The 20,218-nt window shown below is 38.8% G+C and overlaps 1 protein-coding gene and 2 non-coding genes across 3 annotated transcripts; all 3 read left to right on the top strand.

Moving 5' to 3' along the window:
- The first annotated feature begins 2,029 nt into the window (after positions 1-2,029).
- On the top strand, positions 2,030-2,101 carry trnad-guc (transfer RNA aspartic acid (anticodon GUC)). The gene has a single exon. It is a non-coding gene; the product is annotated as a tRNA-Asp (tRNA).
- A 1,475-nt stretch (positions 2,102-3,576) lies between these two features.
- trnad-guc (transfer RNA aspartic acid (anticodon GUC)) lies at positions 3,577-3,648 on the top strand. The gene has a single exon. It is a non-coding gene; the product is annotated as a tRNA-Asp (tRNA).
- A 1,087-nt stretch (positions 3,649-4,735) lies between these two features.
- On the top strand, positions 4,736-10,864 carry hrh2b (histamine receptor H2b). The gene is made up of 3 exons (XM_062405598.1): positions 4,736-4,840; positions 9,231-10,028; positions 10,210-10,864. The coding sequence occupies exons 2-3, from the start codon at positions 9,408-9,410 to the stop codon at positions 10,687-10,689; spliced, it is 1,101 nt and encodes a 366-aa protein (XP_062261582.1). The 5' UTR covers positions 4,736-4,840; positions 9,231-9,407; the 3' UTR covers positions 10,690-10,864.
- The last annotated feature ends 9,354 nt before the right edge of the window (positions 10,865-20,218 follow it).

The raw sequence follows: 20,218 nt of genomic DNA, 5'->3' as shown, positions 1-20,218 counted from the left end.
TTTATTTGATTTTACCTGTGATCTCAGATATAATGCCATCGAAATCATAAAGGGAAGTTAATGACAGCCACAATACTGTTTTAAAGTGCAGTTTCTATATATTTCTGTTACAGTATTAAAATGAATAATTTATTATATCAGCAAATGGATTTTGGTCTCTTATTGAAAAGGTTGCTTGATGATCTCACTTATAGTTCAGTAGCTGGGACCAAACAGCAGTATCCATTTATGTCCAGCAGATGGAGGAAAAGAGTTGTTTTGATTTACACTCAACAGTCACACTCAACAGTTTCCGCTGTAAAAACCATGGAAACTGTATCACGCTGTCATAATAATAATTTTTCATTACTAAGACAAACACCCACATATGTTTGTATCAGAACAATCCAATATGAGTTTTGATCAGATGTATTTGTGTCAGCTCTTGTGATTATGAGAAGTGATGTTTCTCTTTTTGCTGATGATGAAAATACTGACTTTGAGATTATACTCGTCTCCACTTATCTGATTAATTGATTGAAATAAATAAATTTTCACTAGTTCTGCAGAAGGTTTGTTTATTTAGCGTAACATCAAACACTCTCTTTCCATCATCCTCATATTGCTAATGCCAACGTTGCTCCTCACTGAAGTCATTTGTCTCTGTCGCCCTCGCTGACCAGGTCTGTTTTATGGGGCATATTGCAGGCTGCTATTTCTAGATGAACAAATATTCTTACCCGGATCAGTGATTCTCTGGCCTTTCCCCCCTCCATAAACACACAGCTTTATGGCTCCCAGATGGATTCAGAATATTAACATTCCAATCAACATCCACACTGATCTTCCTGTCTGCTAACTTTTTATAACTCATTCATTTAGAGCAACAAGGTTTTTTTGTTATTTTTTAAAGGATGTTACGTTTAAGAAAAGTATGTGGCTGCTGTGCATGTGACTTCAGAGCCAGAAGCCCTTCACTGAACTGCCTGAGGAGACTTTTAAAGGGTGATGACTTTCTCCCACATAAATCCAAATATTAGTGCGGCTGAGTGACACAACCTCCGAGTTAATCCTGTTATTGTTTAATCTCTTTAGTCGGAATGATGAAAACTTTGTTTAGTTCTTAACTGGTTCTCGTTCAAGGAGAGGGAGGTAGTTTTGGCTGCTCGAAGTGAACCGTACACTTTAATTTAAAAGAAACCATTGACTCATAGTATTGTCACGTGACAAATATTTTGGAAGAGGATTTTCACTGCAATGGCCGAGGACACAGTGACACAATGTAACACCTTGACTGAGTTAATGATCTATAGAGCCTCACAATAGTGGAGATATTAAAGCAATATTTCACACATGCTAGGGCAGTTTCTGTGGGTAATACAAACTGATGTGGTTCGGAAAGTTCCCAAAGCTATTACAGCATCAGCGGCAGCAGGTCAAGTTACAGCATCACAAGAACAAAGTCATGTAGATTAGATTTTATTAAAACCAGCTCAAATCACTCTTCTCTGTATGCTTCCACAACCTGCTTCAGTGTCTCTGGTATTGTTATGTAGGGGGTGTGGGGCAGGAGACACACCGGCACACTGTGACTAACACCAACCATGTACTCACTGTACATTGAATACAAGCCCCATTTAGACTTTTATGACATTCTTCGAAGGCCCAACATGCATCAAGCTCACCCCCTCGACTGATATGGACAGAGCTGATTCTCTTTGGCAAGGCATGCGATGTCAGATGGTAATGATGATGATGATTATGATGAGGATGATGCCCCTGGCTGATGGTTTTTCAGGTTTGGGTCAAGTGAATCCATGCAAGAATCCATTATGAGAGGAAATGCTCACAAAAGTGAAGGTAGTCCCAGCAGAGAAGCAAACTTCAGTGTGTCATCAGTTTGGGAAAATCATTTGTTTGTATAGAATACTAGTAGGATGTTGTACACACTGTGGCTAAATGTAGTATTTACATGTTTTAGGTTGTCAGGCGTCCTTGTATTAACCATTAGGTAGTTCAGTTACAGGATTTACCTGCCCCCTCTATCACTTCCTCGTTAGTATAGTGGATAGTATCCCCGCCTGTCACGCGGGAGACCGGGGTTCAATTCCCCGACGGGGAGAGCGCTACTTTTTTCAACATGAATGCCAGGATTAGGAAGAAGACCAACCAGATCATTAAAGACCCCTTTCACCCCAGCCATAAACTGTTTTGCCTGCTGCCGACTGGCCAACGGTACAACAGCATCAGGGCCCGCCCCAGTTTCATCCCCATAACTATTGCACATATTTGTACAATTATTTTCTCTTCAGGTGTATATATATATATATATATATGTTATTTTCTATTTAACCTTTTTGATATTCGTTTTTGCATTATTCTATTCAATATTTTGTTTTTGTTTGTAAATATTCTGAGCATTGCTAGAAGGGAGCCTGTGACCCAAGCATTTCATTGCCAGCGACTGCTTAATGGAATTGTTGTGCATTTGACAATAAACTCTTGAAACTTGAAAGTAGTGTGTCTTGTTGTGTCTTGAGAAAGCTGCTTGTTGGACTCAAAAACTCCCCTGAAGAGCATTTACTTTAACCAAGACCATTTCCCCTTGTAACTTGTTTAGATTAGATTTCTTTATTTATCCACAATGGGGAAATTCACTTGTTACAGCAGTAATAGAAAAACAGAATTAAAGTAACAGTGTCGAAGCACTGTAAAAAAAAAAAAAAAAAAAAAAAGAAAGAGATCACAATATGTACACTTCTAAAACTACACTTAATAAGAGTATGAAACAAACAACCTGCAAAAACAGACACTGTACAAAAGCAGGTGCTGGGGATAAAGTGGAATGATGTTAAGTGTTATTGTAATGAAAACAGAAAATATGCAACAGTAGTGACCATGATACAGAAAATAATTAAAAATAATTAGAAAGTAAGTGACCATAATATAAATAATACTACAAGATAGCATACTGGAAATATGAATGAGTTGTGCAGCTGATAAAGATGAAACACAAGCGGAGTCTTTACTTCTTTAGTCAGTCAGGTGAGCATGAATGGAGTATGGAGGACCATACATGACATAAGTAAAAATAAATAAATAAATAAATACAGAAATAAATAAATAAAAAAGGAAATAAATTAATTAATACAGAAATAAATAAATAAATATGTTAATACCAAAAGAAATGTCAAAATAAATGTCTTAAATATATTTTCACATTTATTTATTCCCTGATACATTTCCTTTTCATTTGCAGTGTCCTTATGCTAATGAGAAAGGCGGGCCTATCCGCAGTCTCATGCAGGATTGGTCACAAGAGTGTAATGATCCAGCCCTACGTCTGCCTCTCAATGCTGACTGTTGTCCAGTAGCTGTTTGCAGCGTTGAGCCAGTTCACACTTAAAATGAACTAGTTCAAGTTCAGAGGGTTAGTTAAGGTTATTTTTTATTGGGATGATTTAGGTTTCAGTAGTCCTGACTGTGAGCGTCACGTCTCGTGTTGTACTGAGCACAATGAGCGAGCCGAGAGGAGGAGGAGGAAACAGACTCAATAACCCAATGACAAAAATGAAAAGAAAATGAATTACAGATATCTCCTCGTTAGTATAGTGGATAGTATCCCCGCCTGTCACGCGGGAGACCGGGGTTCAATTCCCCGACGGGGAGTATACAATACTTTTCAAAATGGATGCCAGTACAAGACCAACCAGATCTTTAAAGACCCCTATCACCCATAGACTGTATATATAATGACGAAGGGTCCTTGACGTTAACAGTTGGTTTCTGCACAGTGAGAATGAGGCTATTATTGAATTTGTACATAACAATAACACAATAACCCTTATCATAACAAAAAGCATAAAATGTATTATATTATTATAAATTTAATATTTATTCTTTTTTCTTATTATACTTGTTTGTCATTTGACTGATATTGAATTACATTAGAACTATATTTAACTTGATTGATCTTGCATTGTTAATTTGACTGCTCTGTCTCTTTTGTTCATATTTAGTACTTTTGCAAATTAAGCAAGTGAAAACAATTATTCTGACTTTGGGTGTTCATGTGCTTTGAAGCTGAATTTTGAAAAAGTATTGACGCCGTCTACAAATGTGTTGTATTCACAAAATCTCAACTCCTCTTTCCAACATTTGCATCACAACAAAGAGAAAACAAAAAGGACCAGGTGTGATAGACGTATAAATAAATTAAAAAATACCTTTATTATAAAAGGGCCTTATCTCAATTGACTGTGTGGAGTCAGGGAATTGTGAGGGAATGACAAAAGTGCAATATTTGACAAGTTGACATTAAAAGCCACTATTTAGCCTTTACGATTTTTTTGACGTTTTTAATTGATTTGATTTATTATGTATCTTTTTTTTCAATTCAATCCTAATTATTCTCTTTGTTTTTCCAGTTACTTTGGATATATGTCCTTGGCAGAGACAGTTTATTTGTGTATATCCTATTCTGAAAAGTCATACAAAATAAATCAAATTCTGACTTGAGATGGGGTTAAAATGAATCTTCTCAGGTAGGAACACAGTTTTCAGATTATTTCCGACACCACTTGTCACACAAATAGTAAACAACGGTTTTATGGGTATTGTTTTCATGATGAGTACATCATAAGCCATAGCTTCCCCGCTCGTACACTAGAGGGAGTGATAAGTGTTTATGTCGGCATATGTCTATGAGAGGAGGGAGGGAGGGAGGAGAGAAAGAAAGATCGTGAGAAACACAGAAGTAAGTTCACACACACATAAGTAGGCTCTGAGGAAACACAGGAAGACCTCAGTGATGTGGGAATAATGTCAGGACCTGATGCACACTCAGCACAAACCATGTGAGGTGAGTGGACATCTTTGTTTTTTATGTGGAGTATTTAGACTGAATAATGTCATTTCACTCAGATGAAGGTTCATACAAGAGCTGAGGTTTATTATATAGATGTGCGTATGTGTTGCTTGGAGATTCATCCCTGTGTTATTTTCTTTGGTTGCACATTCACAGAAGGTTAGCAGGTAGGTAGGTGGGTGGTTTAGTCTGGACTGTGCAGCACAATGCTGGTCTATGCTGTTTGTTTTGCATTTCTGGAAGTTATTTGGACATTAATATACTTTTAGGTTTCAGATATGATGTAGTTTAAATGTCTTCATTGTGTATATTAGTATCTTATCATAAGTTTTAACCCAAAGTGAGGGTCCAGGTTTGAACATACAGTAATGCTGGATAGAGAGTTTACTTAGGGTTTTCTTGTTTTTGTTTTATAAGGCAAATCTATGTTTTATATATCATTATTTATATGTATCTTAAAATAATATTACAATTGTTTGTATTTCCAAACCCAGTTCAGATAAAGGCCTTTCCTTTACTCTGTGTGTGTGGTATAGTACAAGAGCATAAGGCAAAGATATGAGTATACTGTGCACCAATCATGTAATTGGCCACAGAGGCTTTGCCATATACTGCTCTGAGCAGTTTTATTGTTCACGTTGTTACATGATTAATTTACATTACTCGGCCACGTCCTTTTGTCCTCCTGGGCCGGATGTATTGCCACAGTGTTATCTCACACTGTTGACTCATTCAACTCACTGGCTACACTTAATTTGCTGCTCAATGCTTGGGGATTTATCAGACCCCTTGTCCGTCGCGGGCTGATATATTCGTTTGATATTGCAGAGAGCTAAACAGAAACATGTCTTAGAATTAGATTAGATATGCAGATGCACTTCTCATACATACAACTAAGACACCCGTCTATGATGGCACCCCAGAGACTATCTCCCATCTGTTCTGGTCTTGGGATCTTACTCGAAGTCTGTGGAAATGCATCAATTGTTTTGTTTTGAAATATATTGATGATTTTTATACTTTTAAATCATAAATATATATATGTAAACGTGTGGCCCATATGGTAAGTGCCAATTTAGTCTTTAAATATGCTGTGAATTGCTAACATCTGACAACATACATTTTATAACACTTTCTCCTCATGCAATATAAAGAGCTGATTATTTAATGTCTCTGGAAAACAAACATTGAATTAATTATGGAGCACCGAGCGAGAGCAGCAGGAGGACTGGGGACCCGGCTCCATCTAAACTGTGAACAAAGTTGCCATGGAAACGAGAAGTGTTTAGCCCTGAGGAGGAATTTATTGACCTCATTAAAAAAATCAAAACCTTGAAAGTCTCACGCTGGATGGTCAGGCAGAGCTGAGACAATGGTTATAGTTTGACTTATTAACAGATTGCTTTAGGAATCATCATTTGAGATGAGCTATTTTAACATTATACACAGCCACTAAATAAATATACACATTTGTTATCATTATTAGATGCATTGTAGCAATTGTTAATTTCTTGCAACATGGCGGAAGAATTTAGTCACTCACAAATAAAAGAAGCAGGAATGTTGGAATGTTCTAATACTTCTTAAACTATTATACATGTGTAGAAATACAAATTACTGCAGAAAATGGAGAAACAGTTTCCAAGAAGCAATAATTAGAGCGATTGATTAGATTAACAAAGCAAATAGATTGGATTAACTCAGTAAATCAGTTTTGAAGTGGGCTTGCTGCGGTTGTCATAACAAATATAAAGTTGTGGTTCTTTATGATTCATACTGCATCAAACTTAAAAATTTTAGAAATGGTTATTTTAACAAGTCCACTGTTTTTGACACAACTCTACGTTGGTGGTTCTTAATGTTGTCATACTTCATCCATTATTAGATCTGAGTCACAGTAATCGTCGGAAAACAAAAGATAAAGCAGATCCTGAAGGATGCGGAAATCAATACTTTTGCTGCTGTTTACGGTTACAGTAAATTCGATTTTATTTTATTTATTCTGGATTGAGGCACCATGGAGCGGCTTGGTGGACCAGAGGGCAGGATCTGTTTCACCCCACAGCAAGAGGGTTACCTGTTCAATTCCCACTTTGGCCCTGGCTGCAGTCGGAAAGTCAAAATGATCTAATTTCCTAACAAGTATTCCTGGAACCTGATTGAGTTAGGAAAGGAGAACATCTGACCCTACTTACACTCTGTGATTGTATTTATAACAGAAGAAGGTGAAGTGTTCTGTACACCGACAATTCACGAAAGGTTTTCTGTTAAAAACTAAACGACATATACCAATGAAAGATGTTTTCAGTTCATACACAGGAAAACTTGTGGTACACAGAGGTATAATAATAACCTCGTTCTAAAACCGATGAGTGTTTCCTGTTATAAATACGCAGATAGCGATTAACAACAACACTCGCTCAAACAAAGCGAAATCAAACACAAAATACAACGTGTATACAAGCAAGACGTGAGACATAAAATGACATCAGTGAACTGTATAAGTGCATATTAGTTTAACTTGATTATTATTGAATCTGCGTTTATCACTGTATCCTTTGTGCAAGAAGGATCAGCTATGGCTTAGAAAGAGTATCTCACACAAAAATCTAGGTTATCCATAAAGAAAATCTTTTTTTTTATAATTACATGCATTCAAGAAAAGATTAGAGTGACATCTGAAAACAAATCAATCTTTTGAAACAATTGGTGTATTTGTTTGTCTGTAACAAATGAGATGTGGTCAAATGACATGTCGGGGTTGAGTGCATGGGAACCTTTTCCTGGTTTTAGATTTATCAGTCTTCTTAAAGCGCTCAGTTTTGTTTACTTACTCCTCTGAAAGAAATTTTTGTGTGTTTTTAAGATCTTGTTGTATAATGGCCTGACAGTCATGCACATTATAGGTCAGTCGTGCTTTTAGGGGTTGGTTTCTCAGTGTTGTTTTTTTTTTTAAGTTACAGGGACCATTCCCCTCCAATATATGTCTATACGAAGGTATACTTTCTCTATTTGTCTTTGTTGTTGACCAACCTGGTAGAGTGTAAAAAATATGTGGCCCTCGATGCCCCTTACTGCCAAAGTCCTTCAGGAAAAATAGTTAAATGTATAACCCACGGAATATAAATGAACTGTGCCTTCTGAAAAACAAAACAACCTATGCTGTAGAGGAATCAGGGAATGTCTATGAATCTGATTAAGTGTTTGAATGAACATCAGTAGATAGATGTTTTCACCCCTGTCCATTTGTTTGTTTGTTGGTTGGTCAACAGATTTCCACAAACCTTGGTTGAAAGATGACATTGTGCAAAGAAAGACAATATTTTGGAAAGAGGGACAATGTTGGTGTTGTTTCTTTTCTTACATTTTCACGAAATTATTCAGGGATAATGAAAAATATCCGTCTTTTTTGTCTGCTATACGTTCTTCAATAGGCAGAGAAACCTGTAACTACAACATTTGCGTAGCTGAGGTAATGTGGATTCAGAGGGGAATTAACTTTGTCTCAATAGTTTTAGGACAATGTCCAAACGAATGTGACTTGGTGCACAAGTTAAGGGGCCTGTTTGGCCTAAGTGGCGAAGGTATGAGCTCTACCGAATACCATTCTATTTTTAACATGTAAACTGATTAGAGGGTTTATACTACATGGTAATGAGCTGGAAATGAAGGGCAAGAATTTCGCTGTTGTTTTGTTTTACTTGGTAGATGTATTGAAACTTAATGGTATTAAAAAAAGGTATGTCAATATGTCCACAAGAGGGTGAAAGGTTCGTGTACTGTGTGAGTGCTGACGTGAATATTAACTCTATGTAGTATTTTAATAGTTTCTGGTACTATGACTGTATATGTGCATCAGGCAAGTTTATTTCGATTTCAACAACAAGGCAATTCAAAGTGCTCCAAATAAAAACACAACATACACAGCATTTAAAAATAAATCATTAGTTTAAAATGAGTCAAATACAGAAGAGAAAATAAATAGATACAGTAAGATTTATAGAACTGTTAAAATAAAGAAATTTGTAATTATTGATTTGTTATAGGGCCATGGCAAACTGGAAAGTCTTCAACATTGATTTATTAAGAGTTGCAGCATACCTGCAGTTCTCTGGGAGCTTGTTCTACGTATGTGGACCATAGAAACTGAATGCTGCTTCTCTATGTTTAGATTGAAGTCATATTCTCAGAGAACATATATGATAAAATGATCTTAGTCAGGCAGCTACAAATAGGTAATTTCATTAAATGACAAGAGGAGAAGTCACATGCCTTATGAAGCAAATTTAGATTTTTAAATGGATTATACAAATATTTGATTGATTAAATGATAAAATGCGTGTAAATTATTCCGATGATGACAGTTCTTCTCCTTCTTCAACAGGGACATCTTTGCCTCAGAAATGGCTGGGAAGTGCTTTGAGCTCAGTGATCCACTTCGGAAAAGTTTGGAGAAACTTGGATGAAGCAGTTATTACTTCTTTTTGTTTTACTGGGATTCGCACAGTAGCACTGTTTCTGTGGCCTGGTGCCTGAGGAGGAGGAGGAGGAGGAAGGCACCATGATCTCCACAGCCCTCCGCTGGTTTGTCCTGGTGTTGTTCATCATTCTGACCATCAGTGGGAACGTGCTGGTGTGTTTGGCTGTCGGACTCAGCCGTAGACTGCGGTGCATCGCCAACTGCTTCGTGGTGGCGCTGGCACTGACGGATCTGCTGCTGGGCCTGCTGGTGCTGCCCCTGACTGCTACGGTGGAGCTGCGTGGTGGGAAATGGCCCTTCGGGGGAGCCCTCTGTAACATCTACCTTTCGCTGGACGTCATGCTGTGTGCCTCCTCCATCCTGACCCTGATGGCGATCAGCGTGGACCGATACCTGGCCATTTCAGATCCGCTCAGCTACTCCCGGAGGGTCACCCCTCTGAGGGTGACGCTGGCCCTCATCGCCATCTGGGCCGTGTCGCTGGCCGTGTCCTTTGTGCCCATCCACCTGGGCTGGAACACGGTGGACTACAAAGTGCAGCACGTGGACTGGAGCTTGGGGGATGAGGACGAAGAGGGACGCTACTGCCAGTTTGAATGGAATAACAACTACGTTCTCATTTATGCCTTTGGCTCATTTTACCTGCCTCTGCTGCTTATGAGTGGAATGTATCTTTGCATATTCAGAGTGGCACGAGAACAGGTCAGTGATTATTAACATTTTGTGAGGGGGAATGTGAAAGGTCATAACTCAATGCAGTGCATAACCTTTTTCATCAGTCTGAGGCTAAAATAAATTTGTGATTTTGTATCAGTGATAAAACCTAAACATATGATTCACATATTTTCATATTCCTAAACCTTTTCTCCATCGATCCGTCCAGGTGCGGCGTATTCGTGCTGCCATGCCGTCATATCCACGCACAAAGACGACCGCAGCCATAGCCCACGAGCACAAAGCCACAGTGACCCTGGGAGCAGTACTGGGGGCCTTCATCATCTGCTGGTTCCCTTACTTCACTTTCTTAATCTGCATGAGCATAAAGGACAAGACAAACCCACCCAACACGCTTCATTCGGTGATCCTGTGGCTGGGCTACTTCAATTCGGCCCTGAACCCCATCCTGTACCCAGCCTTCAACAGGGATTTCCGCAGGGCCTACGGAGACCTGCTTCGCTGCAGGGGACATTCTCGCAGAAAACTACTGTTCACCCGCTTGTTCGTGGATAGAAGACTGAACTTAACTAACGGACAGAAGGTGACGCAGCATTCGGAGAAACGTACGGACAAACTTATGAAAGAAAATGAGGGGAAGAGCCTCACACTTCATGAGAGAAACGGTATCCCTGATGAGCCGTGGTGAAATGCTGGGCGGTAGACCTGCAGGAACTGTTAATACAAAGTCAATACTACTCACAGTCCGAGCATTTTTGGTCTTCAGTGTATAGTGCCAAAAGTGATACAGTTCATGTAAAACGCACAACATTATGAGTGTTTTTTAAGTGTATAAGCTGAATAAAAGCTTGTGTGTTATATAATAGGTGGCCCGTGACATAACTATTTTCTTTATGACTTTTCCAGTAAAGAAGAGTCACAGTTTTGAAGTGATGGCTTATTATAATGTGTAAAAAACCTAAGTGTAGACAGAGCACAGCAGAGTGGAATGAATGGATGACTAAGTAAAAGTACCGGCAAACTGCGCAGAGGTTAAAATGTTGCATATTGTTTATTTTGCTCGGGTCCCAGCAATGCAGTGAAAGTGAATTCCTGGACTTTTCAACACATTAACTACAACTAAATAGAACATCCATTCTTCAAAATAAAGGTGTATTTTTTTGTTATTTATGCGTGCAACATGGTCCAGGGTTGTTGCACTGATATAACACATAATATATAGTAAAGCTGCTAAAGGCTTTTTTCCGAATGGACACACTTGCAAATCATCAGATACATAAAACCACCCAAACCTCCTTCATTACAACTTAATTATTTGTGTGTACGTGTTACCAGGATTATTGTCAGACACTTATCTATAAGAAATCAAATAGAACAGATGAGCATCAACCTGGAATCTCCTCAACAATGTGTGTTGACTAAAGACATGCGCATAAAACGAATTCAGATTTATAAATATCCCTGGGTTCTAATTTGTAATTTAAAACTACTGTGGTGAACGAGTGAACTTAATCCCACCTTGATCAGGGGGAAAGTCAAGATGTACCACTCTAAAGAAAAATATCATGTTAAGCTGAAAGTTTTGTGAAAGTTAAAAGCCCCCTTTACAGTTTTTCTCGATTGATTAAGCACGATTTTCGTAACAGGGGCCGGTGTTTCAAAACCGTAAGACCTCCACCACCATGCCGATAAAATGTCTTTGGGTTTAGAAACGGAGAGTATGGTGGACGTTATAGTACTGTAAACTGTGGATGGTGTTGAAACCAGTTCTGGACCAGAGCAGAGCGATGGAATGACACATTGTCCAAGATGACAATGTATTGCATCTGGTGCTTGTGGTTTACTGCTGTGACGATATTGTGCAATCGGCACAAAAATGTGAGAATGTGAGGTGTGTTGTAAGGGCCCATATCGGTGTGACGGAGGAGGACACCATTCTGTGTAATGGCAGCGCAAAGGGTGATGTTACCCCTACGTTGCCCTGGGACATTGATTATAGCCCCATGGCCAATGATATTTCTGCCTCTCCTTTTTGCTTTTGTCAGGTTGAACCCTGCCTCATCTATGTAAATGAATTCATGCGATTTCCTCATCATCCATCTGTAAAACTCTCAGAAATACAGTGAAAGACAAGATCGTGTAGTTCAGCATAGGTCTGGAATACAGTACATTTACATTACAAATGTTGCATGTACAGTATGCAACATCACAGTGCTAAAGTGAACAATACACACCTCCACATACTCATGCCGCAGCCACAGCCTTCTCCTCCTCCGTGGATTCCCCCATCTCACCCTCACTCTTCTTCTTTTTTGAGCCCAAGCTCCATTTTGGTTGAAAACAGGTGAACTCAGATGCTGCATTGCTATAGTGCTTAAACCTGATTGGTTTGTCTAAAATTAAGCAATCATGTGTTTGAACAACTTATGGCCGTGTTTAACCAATTGGCCCATAGGGGGGGGGTCATTTGACAGGCAGTGCTTAGGAATTGCAAGGAAGTGACATCTTGATATACTTCTGTGACTAATGTTTACAAGTGTGTTTAGTGTTTTGCAGATCACTGTGTGTATTGTTTTGCAAAAAGTGTGAAGCTGACATTGTGCTTATAGTGGTGCAGATCTGGGCCCATCTTTTGCTCCTTGAGTGTAAGGTTTTGATAATTGTGTGGCTCTACCCATTTAAACCTTATCAAACTGGGTTATGTGCTTATGTAAATATTTGGTAATGAACAGAGAACTGCAGCTGAACCTGGAGTGATTGTAGTAAAAAAAAAAAGGGTTAACCCTAACCCTAACCCTAACCCTAACCCTAAAAAAAAGATCTAAACAAAAACACAATATGATAAAGGTGATTTCCCCTAAAATAATCAAGCTATTACTTTGTTTACATTGTCATAATGTATGAATTATAACATAACATTCAAACAATAACCTGTTGACAGACATGCAGATCAGCGTCGGGAACATTGAGCGTGCGTCATCACACTGTTTACAAGTGTGTTAATCTAATACCGTGATTTTTCCATTATGTAAAAGACCCAGGCTGCCGTCTGTGAGTCATTTTCATTCGGGTTATCTCAGTTTACTCTCACATTATCTACGTTACCTATGTCACAATTCTTCAGCAATAAAATAAAGTCCCACCTGCTGCACAAAGGGCATAATGTTTTTATCTGAATGTCTCTGTAATGAAGGTACCATTGTTTTGGTGTGAGAGTGTGTGTGTGTGTGTGTGTGTGTGTGTGTTAGTGTGTGTGTGTGTGTGGGTGAGTGTGTGTGTCTGTGTGTGTATGAGTGTATGATTGGTTATTTATGGCTGAGAACAGAGCCAGGTGTTCACAGTGCAAGCAGGGTCGAGTGAGGGTGAGCGTTGAGGCTGAATCAATGTGATAATAGTATGAGGCTTTGTTCACCTTGAGGGTGGCTGTGGCGTAGTGGATAGAGCTGGTTACCCACTTGCCAAAGGGTTAGTGGTTTGATCCCTGGCTCCTCCATCCTTAGGCAAGACACTGAACCCCAAACGGCTGTGTAAGGGATATATGATAGAGCACAAAGTGGTTGCCGATAGATGCACTGAATAAATGTGTGTGTGAATGGGTGTATGGCAAAACTATGAAGCACTTTGAGTGGTAGTCATAGAAAGCACAATATATTAATATATATACAGACTGTTTACCTTTTAAACACTATGTACCATTAACATGAGAATTTAATCAATAAGGATCATGCAATGGTATAAAGCCAGAAGAGAGCAGGTGTAACCTGAGCTAAACTTAATGGATGTATTTACTAATTGAATCGGAATATTTATAGCCAGGCCTTTGACTAGCCTTGTTTACTGAACAAACTTGTGTATCTTTAACATTTAAAGAAATTATGGTTAACTTTACTTAATATTCTACAGATTCATGACTTTATTTAGGATGTACCCTGCAGGAAATAATGCATCATGCTGTTGTTGATGTCTGAGCCCTCACCTGCAGGACAGTGTTATATACAATCGATTGTAATATGATATATGCTTTTAAAAGCACCCTTATAAAGTTATCAGACTATAGCAGCATTAGCAATTGTGTATTTCTTTTGACTTTCAATGCAGAACACCAAACAAGACCAAATGAATCTGTTGATGTACAGATGTCAAAACAAAAACATATTGAATATTTTGTACTATTTATGTATTTAACTACTTTGTGTAGAGGTTGCAATGACACCAAGGAGATTACATTTTGGTTTTAGTTCAAGTCAGCCATCAATGAACATCGGCCTAACCAACAACTTCTGGGAATCAAGAGGAGCAAGAATTAAAATATTTAATCATGAAAACGGGGAAGACATGAAGCCGAACGAGAAGGTGCACTGATGTGTGTCATAGTCTGAACTCAGAGGCAAATCACTGACAAAAAGCTCACTGCTGCCAACAAGTTCTGTATCAGTGGCTATAGACAACTACTGCTGGGCCAGACGTTGAGGCTCCTCTGCAACCGACTGGAGAGCCTTTTAATGGAAAAGTGGAGAAACGTAGGAGAATCTCTCCAGGGGACGCAGAACCCGAACAAACCCAGAGCTTTGGGTTGAGGTAGTTTGTGAGAGTCCTGTCTTGATAATCTGTCATTTGCAGTAGAGGAGACACTGGGCCCACAGCCCCTGAGTGGGTTCATCAGGCCAAGGTGGGGCTCAACTAAGAAGAACTTATAAATTTGAAGTGGTTCATCTCAACTGACTGATAGATCACATGAAAATGTGTCAGTGAGTGTGTTCACAAAGATATGCAGCCCAGCCTGAGGTGTCCTTATGGGGTCATACTGGAGCTTCCATAGAATAGAACAGTATGGTATTTGATGATATTTATATTTCCACCAGATGGCAGTATAAAACTGGTTTTGCACAGAAACGTTCTTCTCAAGGCCTTTTTTCCTCAATTGTCACAGAATGCGTGATGGCCTCAAGGCGAAAGTAAACATGTTGACAGTGGTGGATTATTCTGATTATTCAGATTATAATACAGGTTAAAAGAAAACGTCTTAATAGGAGACAAGATCCACTGAGAAATGTCAGGGTAATGACAACGATAAAGTCATTGTTGGAAAATGTCATCAAATGTTTGGACTTGGAGTTTAAGAAGTTATTAATATTCATTAGAAACTAGTCAAGACAAAAAGAAACGGAAGCGAAGTAAGCTTGGACATTTTGGAGATTTTAGAAAAGGTTCTGAAAACCCCTCACATTTAATAAAAGTGTAATTTAAGGAGATATTGGAGGTGAAATTTAAGTTGAATACTCCTCACCTCTGGTGGCCTTCAGGTTATGTAAAGATGCATTAAAGCTCTCTTTTAAAAAAGCTACTGTTTGGCACATATAGGGAAAGTGAAGGTGTTTAAGCAGAGCGGCAGACTTTTGAGGAACCTACTGATAAACTAAAATAAGAGGATGATTTAATTAGCTGAAGAAAATCCCTTCAATAATTTGGATTTTTGGAAGATGTACACGTGTCAAATTTGAACAGAATTGATCAGAAATTACTCCTCTGGTCACTTGTCAGTGTCTGCTCGGTTTGTGCATCTAGACATTTATATACTGTAAGTATTTATACTTCTTATCATAGGAATGTGATAAAAGTTTTCACATCAGCAGCTGAGTAGGAGGTGAGGTGGGCAGTGAGGTTGAGAAGCGTGAAAAAATATTATCTCCTTCTCCGGTTTTCTCCACAGACATTTTTGCCTGCATCGAAGGGCCTTGAATAAACTGTCTTTGTATGTAACTGACGGCTGGCTGTAGTCTGTGCAGTAACACATCCTAACTGTACCCAGTGGACCTGAACAGGGCTAGTATCTGCTATGGATAATTAGACAAATTTCTTCTGCAGACTGCACCGAAGCTAGTTCTGTGGAGATTTGCCAGTTGGTAAGAAATAACAGTAGCTCAAACGCCTGTGCTGTATATCTTTGCCTTTAACTCTGCTGCCACAAAGTCTTGCAAAAGAAACGGGTACTTTACAAAACTCTTCAGTTTGAGAGGAGAACTCAGCGGTTTCACCTTCATATTTTGTAATGCTTTGTCTCAAAACCCTGCGCTCGCACTCTAATTACCCCTGCTTGTGCTTAGATTTGTTGTCTATCGCAGTGCTTGCACTCAGATTTTCCTGCGCTCCCGCCACAGCTCTTCTCCTTGTGCTCTTGCCACTTCTGTGTGCGCGTGAAACGTCTGCTCTCAGATTTCTCCTCTGCTCTCAGATTTCTACGCTGCTCTTGTATTTTGTCAAAGTGTCAAATTCCCCAACCAATAGAATGCCAGGTGTAGTGTTGATGAAGGAAGTGTCCCCTCCATGGTTGTGGGTGTGTAACCTTTACTACAAGGGTGTTGTCTTTTTTTCCTCAAGCACACCAATGGGAAGCCTGGTTTTGTGTAAAATGTGCAAAATTTACTGACGCAATGCATTAATTGATCCACACATTTACATCATCATGTTGAATTGTAGTATGTTGGTGCTGCCTTAGTTTTTCATTGTGTTGTCGTCTCACAACTCAAAGCCCACCTCATCTCCAACGATCTGTACAGGCCATTTAAATCCGGTTTCCACTCACAGCAGACCTCAACATCACTGCTGTCTGCCTGCTTAAATCCTATCTTACAAACCAACAACAGTTCATCAGTATCAACAACTGCACCTCCGCCACCTGGGGTGACAGAAGCCCCCTTCCTCTGGAACTCTCTCCACAAACACATCCGAGACTACACCAATCTCACAATGTTCAAATCCCAAATCAGAACTGACCTTTTCCGAACTGCTTTTAATGTGTGATGTAATATCTGTACTCAATGTTTTTTAGTGTGAAGCTTTTTATACTAATTTTAACATTTTGAAAGTGTCGTTGAGTATTTGCAAAGCACTCTATAAATTAAATGTATTATTATTATTATTCATCTAACGTCAGAACCCTGTTAATGTGTTTTTGGACAGAGAAGTATTGCTGGATACGATTTATTTTTTCCTGGTGAAAGGGTGAGGTAAGGGCCAAGGTATGTGCTTTAATAAGTGCTCTTCTATAGTTTCAATTTGTAATATACGACATGAAAAAAGGTCGTAGATTCCACAAAATACATGTTAGGCTATTTTTGTTTGTGCCCTTATGTTGCTATAATTTAGATTATTGTGTTCCGACTGAAACCTAACATGTAGGTTTTGTCTCTTCCTACATTCAATTTAATCTACTCCAGTAAAAAAATGTAATGTTTGGTTTCAGCAGTAGCATGTCCCCGTGTGTGGGTTGAGAAATACTGTCATACAAAAGCAGCTTGTCACCTCTCATCGTTCCGTGTGCAGATGACTTTTCTAAAAAGAAGCTGCAGGAGCAGGTTTGTGTGAGCGTGCTCGGTGCTCGGTGCATGTAGGAGGCAACTCATGAGCTGTGTGCTGAGTGTGTATGTGGGGGGGGGGGGGGGGGTCAGCTGTGTGGCTGCCTTTTTTCTTTATAACAGCACTGAGCAGTCGACCCTGGAGAAATCTAAGGCTTTTCTCAACAGGATTATGCAAATGAGTGAATGAACTGTATATGGCTCCCAAAGCGAAGCAGTTACTATGATAAAGACATGAAGCTTTTACTTGATTAATTCTCAAAGAACTCCTTCTTGTTTCTTCTACTCAGCTTCACTATGGCAACAACAATTTCTGCAAGCAAGTGCCAAAGGATTTTTTCTAAATTCAAATACCGTGGATACTGGACTTTTTAATGTCGGCTAACTGTGCTTTATTTATTTTTTTCTTTCTACTTACCTTTTTTGGCCTCTCTATTAATATAACGACAAATGTGGCGGGATATTGATCCCAACTTGATCATCAAGTTTGATTTAGCTATATAGTTACATCCTTCTCCAATTCTATCAAAAACATTGGTTATTGGAGACTCAAACTATCATAAGTGGTTTGACGATAGAGTTGATGTACTGATATTTGTTTTTGGTACTTTTTTCTTTTCTTTAGTTTGTCCAGTCTCCCTTATTGTTTTGTTTATGTATGTGGATTTCATTTTAATCACGTTTATGTATTTATATTGTTTTAAGTGGTCATTTATTTTTGTCATCAAATCAAAGTTTATCTGTCACGATGAAATATTGAATGGATACACTAGGACATATGAACTGATGAATGTATATCATGTTTGTAGGAGGCAAACAGGCTCAGGATCAATGTCTAATATGCTTAATGATATAATGACATGTAAATGCTTTGGGGGAAGCTTGCGACTATACGTGTGTGTTGACACTTACCATTCCTGCTAATGGTTTCTCTAGAGAGTGGATATGGTTACATAGAGTAAGTGGTTGAGCAAATGGAAATGCCTTCTATTACAGTCTGGTGCACAAAGTGTGAAACATGTGTCATATTCAAGTACAGCTTTGATGTACATGGACTTTACTTGAATTTTTAATGCAGCCGAACAGTTCAGCTGTATTACATTCCAGGGAGACACAAACAAAGCATATAAGATACAATGCATTTTGTTCGTTCAGAGGTCTATCTTCTAAAAAATGTTATTTGATAAAAATATTCAATTGTTCCAACTTTTAGAAGAAATTAATTTGTTCTCCTTTAATCTCGCAATAATCATCAAACCTCAGATGTATCTTGTGACCCTTTTGGAGGAGGCCCGACTCCACTGTACTAAACTATATTGAACTTATAAACTAGCTCCATTCTCAACAATCTAATAAAGTTATGCATTTTTTTGATACTTTTGACATCAAGTGCAATTTGAATGGAGGACTTTTCTTTATAAATAAATACTTTCTATCAAGGTTGTTCGGGTAGTTCTTCAATTGTATTTGTAGATACTTCGATAGAGATAAAAATGATAAATGTCTCTGTGTCTTTTCATTCTTCTTCCCTCGTCCATACCTACAGCTCCTCATCGTCTATCCATCATTCCTATACCACATCCCTTCATCCTCTTTTCCTCAGCCAGCCACATCCCTTCTTGCATGTCATTGTATGCATTATCATGGAGGGGCCTGTAATAAGCTCGGCTGGATTGATGCCTGAGACAGAAACGCACTGAGTCTCCCTGCAATCCTCCCAGATCAGACACATCCTCACCTCAATCCCTTCCCTCAACCTCCATTCAATATTCCTTAACATCCAATATACCAGTTTCCGTTCAAACCTTTAAATGACATATTGTTGTGGTGTTGTCTCTGCTCTTAAACCCTTATAAAATTCAAAAAAACTGAGTCAGTGTGCTGACACAATGAAAAACTGCTTTTTAACTGTTTCAATTCCCTCATTAACATTTATAATTTAACAGTAATTACTAATCCTGTACATACTTATATTATATTATATTCTTCTTGACAGTGAGGCCATGTTGCTATTTTTACTCCACCACTTTGTGAGTAAAGTGCTCCTCCCCTGGGTTCAGAACAGGATCGTGCCAACAACCACCTCAAGTCACGAAAGCTGTAAGCCACGTTTTTCCTCTTGCTTTTTTTTGTATACTTTGTTTTACGTAACAGATTCATGACATTTAGGAAAGAACTACACTGCGTGTGACAGTGAGACTTCCTAAAATACCACGGTGAGGAGATGAGCCTTTGGACATTAAATATGGACAAGACAGAGGGTGAGCAGGAGGAAATAGACAGGGGAAGCACTGTGTCATGCTCTCCCGGAGCATCTCCCCCAGTTCAGTGGAGTGAGCAACAACAAAGCTCCGTCTCCTTGAGCAAACCGTGTGGGCTTATGTAACCTGATTTGACCTGCTGGTTTTTCGTGACGGAGCTGTCTTCAGATAGCGTATGAGAATCTGACACAGAGCCTCCGGTTCTCTTTCAAACACGATACCCTCTCGGTTCTCTCATCACCATAGCGACAAAACTATTTACTCAGGAAAGCAGATGTGCTTACCCAGTGGAGATGCACTGATAATAATGGCAGTGATTAATCACTAATGTGGAAAGAGACTCATTCTAAATTCATTTCTGGAGTTTCTTTCTCTTTTTTGCTTTTTTTTTCTATTTATTCTCATGAATATATTCCATGACATTACGTTACATTTCATTTAGCTGATGCTTTTATCCAAAGCGACTTACAATAAGTGCATTCAACCATGAGGGTACCAGAACAACAAGTATCGAGGAAAGTACAATTTTCTTCAAGAAAGTCAAACTACAAAGTGCTATAAGTAAGTGCCATTTAAGTGCTACTAAATTGTTCATTTAAAC

The sequence above is a fragment of the Platichthys flesus genome, chromosome 15 (assembly GCF_949316205.1).
Source record: "Platichthys flesus chromosome 15, fPlaFle2.1, whole genome shotgun sequence".
NCBI lineage: Eukaryota > Metazoa > Chordata > Actinopteri > Pleuronectiformes > Pleuronectidae > Platichthys > Platichthys flesus.
This window is presented reverse-complemented; position numbering and strand designations above follow the sequence as displayed.